This window comes from Eubalaena glacialis, chromosome 5 (genome assembly GCF_028564815.1).
Source record: "Eubalaena glacialis isolate mEubGla1 chromosome 5, mEubGla1.1.hap2.+ XY, whole genome shotgun sequence".
Lineage (NCBI taxonomy): Eukaryota > Metazoa > Chordata > Mammalia > Artiodactyla > Balaenidae > Eubalaena > Eubalaena glacialis.
In genome coordinates this window covers 155,946,282-155,952,281 of record NC_083720.1, presented here as the reverse complement: position 1 = coordinate 155,952,281, position 6,000 = coordinate 155,946,282, and the positions used below count along the sequence as shown (strand labels likewise).

The 6,000-nt window shown below is 49.7% G+C and overlaps 1 protein-coding gene across 1 annotated transcript in view; it reads left to right on the top strand.

Moving 5' to 3' along the window:
- The first annotated feature begins 252 nt into the window (after window positions 1–252).
- Window positions 253–6,000, top strand: part of GUCY1B1 (guanylate cyclase 1 soluble subunit beta 1) — a 50,216-nt gene continuing 44,468 nt past the window's right edge. Inside the window, exons 1-2 of the mRNA XM_061191781.1 lie at window positions 253–320; window positions 846–919. Of these exons, the coding sequence (XP_061047764.1) occupies window positions 318–320; window positions 846–919 (77 nt within the window). The 5' untranslated portion in view covers window positions 253–317. The remainder of the gene's footprint in view (window positions 321–845; window positions 920–6,000) is intronic.

Here is a 6,000-nt window from a genome sequence, read left to right as displayed (position 1 = left end):
CCCCCCCGGGGCAGACCTCTGCAGAAGAATACGTTTGGTGGGAGGACGCAGCAGCTGCACCTCCCGCCCCAGAACTGGTGCGCGGAGCCGCTGCGGCTGCTCCGCCGTCCCTGCCGCGGCCTCAGACGAAAGCTCGTCAGCGGGCGGGGCGGCACCGCAGCCGCCGAGCTCCCTGCGCTGCGCGGCCGCGGATTGGTCGGGAGGCGGGGGGCGGCGGCAGCCGGGGGCTCGGCGCGCGGGCGCTGCGGGAGGGGCATCGGGGCGCGCCGGGCCGGGCGCCGCCGCCTGGGTCGCTCGGCCGAGCGGGCGCGGACACCATGGTGAGTGCTCTCGGCGCCCGGGCCGCGCGTCCCGCCGGCCGGTGGGGCCTGGCCGCCGAGGGGACCGGCCGAGCGCCGCGGACGCGCGGGGGCCCGGGGCAGCCTGGCGGCTCGCCGGCGTCCGGAGGCGGCAGACCGGAACGGCCGGGGTCGCGGCGCGGGCGGCCGGTGCCCGGCTTCCCGGGGTCCGCACCGCGCGGCCTCCCGAGCTCGGGCAGGGGGCGCGCGGCCGAGGCGGGGGGCGCCCGTCCCAGGCGGCCGGCGGCCGGGGAGGGGGCGGGCTCGCGTGCCCTCCGGAGGCCCAGCCCGTGTCGGCGGCCTGGGGGTGGGGAGCACGGGGACCGAAGGGCTCTGCGCGCGGCCGGCGCCGGGGCCGCCCCTCCCCCGCGCCCGCGCCCCCCGGCCGAGCGGCCACCGAGGAGGCAGGAGCGGGGGGCGGGTAGCGGGCGCGGCGGCGGCCGCCGGGCCCCCGGGCGCCTTGCCCCGCAGCCGGTCCCTGACGCTCGGCTCTCCCTGGCCCCGCAGTACGGCTTCGTGAATCACGCGCTGGAGCTGCTGGTGATCCGCAACTACGGCCCGGAGGTGTGGGAGGACATCAAGTAAGTGCGCGCCCGCCGCCCCGCTTCCTGCCCGGGGCCGCCGCGCTCCCACGCTCGGAGCCGGCCGGGAGGGGCGGGCGGGAAGGAGCCCGGGGGCCGCGCGGCCTCCGCCCCGGCGGGCGTGGGAACGCGCTGCCGGCGGCCCGGCGGCTGCCACGCGGAGGGGCCCCGGGGACGGCGGGGGCCTCGCAAGCGGAGCGAGACCGGCTCGCGGGCCCTTTGCACACCTCGCAGGCACGCGCGGCAGGGACGCCTTTCCGGGTGCGGACACTCCCTCTGAGCAGCTGTGAGCCGAGCGCGTTTTTCCCTCTGAAACGGAGGGACACCTCTCCCGCCCCCCCACCCCGTCTTTTACGTCTGATTTGTGCCGTGGTGAAGGCTGTCAGCGGTAGGAGGGCCCCCTACTTTCTGTCCACAGCTGCGAGCCCCGTGCTCTGCACGTGCGCGGAAGTACCGCAGCCGCGGGAGTTTAGACCTGCTGCAGCGACCGGGGCATCGTCCCTGCGGACCCCTGAGCGTTGCAGCCCAGCAGCGCTCTCTCCTTTTGTCCCTCTCACTCTGGTGAAATTTGCGTGTAACGTGTATGGACGACCGCAGCCAAGTCGCCACACCGACACCCAGTACTCTCTGGATTTGCATCCTGGGACAGCAGTGCGACTGCCACAGGCAGCCAGAGGGAGAGAGGGTGTTTTCCCCGGTGGGCAGAGAACACCTTGCTGTTATTCACTCTCATTGCCTGTGCTCACGGATTTCTTTCTGTTACGTCAAGTAGGTGATGCTTTATGCGGTTTGCTCCTAGATGTATTACAGTTAGTGGCGGTGAATGCTAACAGGCTCTATCATGCAGTTCCGCGGTAGTGATTTCTTCTACAGATCTGTTTCCGTGGAAATGCCCAGGATTAAATATTAAGCAGTAGAATGCAACTTTTCCTTCCCTCGGGTCTGTACCCTTGAGCATTGTTTCAGGTTCCATAAGCCACTTAGGTTGCCCACGGAGCACATCTAATTACTATAAAGAGAAGTGGGGATTTGAGAGTTATGTGGTTCAAGCAAATGAGAATCGAGGCACTAAAGCTTACTTTGGGATTTGAACTTTCTATCCACCTTATTAATACCTTCATAATTTTTATGTTTCTTGGTAGACAGAGTTATAGAGAAGGCAGGCATCAAGAGTAAGATGTTAAACAGTGTAACCTCAGTGTAGGATTGTTTTTAAGCCGCTTTCTCTGTGAATGTATGAAAACGCCATGTATATCTCCCACGTGCTAATGTCTCATCCGTAAGCTAGAAATTCCCACATTTCCCGGTGGATGTGCGATGGCAGTGAATATGTTTAGAATTTTGAGAGCACAGGATGGCTGTTGTGGTGAAACAGTCTTATGTATGTTTATTGGATTTAGAACGTGTGTCTTACCCATTATCAGTTTCAATCACTGTCAAATACAGAAATGAAAAATAATACCTCACAGGGAAACGTGTCGGAAATTTAAAAATTGAAGTATCGAGTGATTTGTTTACATTGGCCGTATTTTCCACAGAGGTCAAAAATATCTAAAAATTTACAAATCCCCTCGATGTGAGAACTTAACTCTACCAAATCACGCTAAGAATGTTGTTGCATTTTCCTTTAAAAAAAAGTATTAATTTTCAATTAAACATCAATATCGTCTAACTCATGAATTTATTTTTAAGTAGCATCAAGCAGTATCCTTCATCTGTTTAAGTGCTAATAATTTAAATCATACAAAACATTTTTTTTTTTCTGGTAAAGTGAAGCAAATATTATGGATCTTTTTCCTACAAAATGACCTCAAGGATTGTGTGCCCCTGCAAGAGAAATGCTACTAGTTATACTAGTGTTGGCAATCCAGGTGTTAAGTTTGATTCTCTTTTGTCTCAGCATCCCTCTTGGTGGAGCCCATCTTGTCTTGGATGTGGTTTAGTATCTGGACGGGAGAGCCTTGCTGAGCTTTTTGCGTGGAGGACCTTAGAACGGCTCGCTGTGAGGACCCCTGAGGGATCACTGTGTGCTCCCTGGAAGAGTATTTACTTAGATCCACAGAGATGCTCACTGCCTGGGGGCAGGACGGGAGAGGTTGGCAGGGTTTAAGTTTAAAATGCTCCCTGGGAGATTCTGAGTCCTTCTCTGACCTCACCATCTGCTCTAGGGAGGGTTGCTGCAGTCACTGGTCCAAGATACTTTCAGGTGTACCTTTTTATGGAAACTGAATATATGAAAAAAAACTTTTTTGTCTCAGTAAATTCCAGACTCCTCTAGCTTCCTTTTTGCTCTGTGAGAAACTGTCTAAATTGATGTTTATAAAATTTCATATAATACTTTTTTGGTTTAGGAGGGAGTGGCCGTCCATCCTTCTTCAGAAAGTATGCCAAACATTTAAGGACAAGTAAAATCCTAAGTAACAGATTCCAGACAGAAAATTCTAAGTGGGTTAGAGCCAGAAATGCTTCATTGTAAACTCTGCGTCCACTTACACTATTACCAACAATATAACCATTTCACAACAGTTCTGAATTCCTCTTTGTAAGAAAATGAAAAATTGTCAAGACTGAGGGTCAGCAAACTTTCCCTTAAAGGGCCGAATAGTAAATATTTTAGGTGCTGCAGGCCACGAGTCAATATTGATGATATTATGCATACCTGTATAACCATTGAAGTGTAACCACTTAAAAAATGTAAAAGCCATTCTTAGATCCCCAAACAGCGGAAACCAGTGGTGGGTGAGATTTGACCCAGAGACTGTAGTTTGCGCCTCTGATCTAGACCATAAATACATGTAAAAAAGTCAAAGAGACCTCTGAATCTACCTCAGATCTTGTTTTGTTGGCTTCCTTTCAGTTTTGAGATGGCCCTTTCTGGAAGCCATGGGTCCTAAGGGATGAGAAATATCAATCGCCATTTCAGGAAAAACATCAAGTCAGGATATACATATTAGAAAAGCACCTAAATACTTGATTAATAACCATCTCTGTCACCCTCCCATCGGCCCTGGCTACGCTAACATTGCATCAAATTACTGGGTCCAGAATCTTGGTACGTGATTTGGAAGTGAAGTAATGACATGTTAGTTGATAAATATTGGAGTATGTTCCTTTAGAAGGCCGCCAGGAAGACGATTACTTCCCTGTGTAAAGAATGCAGACATGTTTGGTATGTGTTGTGAGATTTATCTATAGCAGGGCAGCGTACTTTTTCATTCAGTGACTCAAACCTGCTTTCATTCTCTAGTTAAGCTTATTTTTAAGGAGCACAGTCTAGTGTTCGGGCAATGAGGATGGAAAAGTGATTGACATAATCCTTGCTTTCAAAGAGAGTCTAGAGATATCAGGATATTCCTAATCTTATTATATCTTGATTTTTCTGCCTGTAACTCAAACGTGGAAGCATTTGGCTGTTGGATAGCATATTCTGATCTTCCAGTTTTGAAGTTAATGCATCTACTTGAATTTGCTAATCATGAATTAATCATTATAGTTCACATACGCAAATGCGTGGCTGTAAGCTAGTTACGTGACTTTCCCAGTTGCCTAAACTTTCCAAGACAACTCTGTAAGGAAACAGATAATAACTACTTCATAGGGTTGTCATATGTTGAATGATGCCTGTAAAGTGCTCAACACAGGTCTTGATAAATAACTGTTTAATAAATGGTAGCTGTTAAGGATTTTCACTCTAGAGCCAGAGTTTTTCAGCTCGTCCCTTCCCCAGCTCCGCCTACATAAGAGTAATCCATTGAATCCACATGCCACATCCCTCTAAGTGTGCACTCATCACTCTAGGACAGGTGGTGACTTCTTGTCATTTCACTCCCTTTGCTACTTTCTCCATGCCGTGCAGCCGGTACCTGTCCTTCGCATGCGAGGTGCCCCTGAGATGCTCAGGTTCTTCCTTCCCGGCTCTGAGCACGTTCCCTTCTTACTCTGATGGCCCCCAGCAGGTTCTCTGCGTCTGACTCATCCCACTTCTCCCCCTTCTGCACATTACAGGGAGACTTCCTTTCACGATGCTCTTTTTCTGCTCAAGCTCTACTTTGGAATCCATCCTACATTGTATTCTTCTAGCCTCCCCTCCTCCAATTCCTGTTTGTTATTTGAAGATGCAGCATATGCTCTTTTTAAAAAACATTAATTAGTTTGTTTCATTTTTTAGATCCCATATATAAGTGATAACAGACAGTATTTGTCTTTCATTTTCTGTAGCGAATTATTTCACTAAGCATAATGCCCGCCAGGTCCATCCATGTTGTTGCAAATGGCATTATTCCGTTCTTTTTCATGGCTGAGTAATATTCCATTGTGTATATCCACCGTATCTTCTTTATCCATTCCTCTCTTAATGGACACTTAGGTTGCTTCCATATGCTCTTAATATTCATTTTGTCAAAACAAATTAAAACCAAATAGTGGACCACATTTTGCCATGTTTTAATCAGATTTTCCTGTTCCTGAGGCAATATAATTAAATTTCTATACCTTCCTATACTCTTGCTCAAGTAGGTTTTAAAATATTAACAGTACTTTTTATTATAAAAGCTGTTTAAAATTTCCAAAGTCCTTTCCTCTCTAATTTCACATGAGTGCCACAATACCCATTTGAAATAAGGAAGGCCCTTCTACCTCAATTTTTTTTCCAGCTTTATTGAGATATAATTGGCTCATAACATTGTGTAAGTTTAAGGTGTATGATGTATGGATTAGATATACTTGTAAATTGCAGAATGATTCCCACTGTAGTATCAGCTAAACTCCTCCGTCCTGTCACGCAGTTACCTTTTTCTGTAGTGAGAAAGTTTGACCTACTCTCTCTCTCTCTCTCTCTCTTTTTAAATATGATCATTGTAGCTACTCCTTTATTTTTTACTTATTTTAAAATTTTGTTTTAGGCCACACTCGTGGCATGTGGGAAGCTTAGTTCCCCGACCAGGGATTGAACCCGTGCCCCCTGCATTGGGAGTGCAGAGTATTAATCACTGGACCGCCAGGGAAGTCCCTAGACCTCCTCTCTTAGCAGCATTTAAGTGTGTGATACAGGATCAGCTACAATCGCCATGCTGCACTGCTGA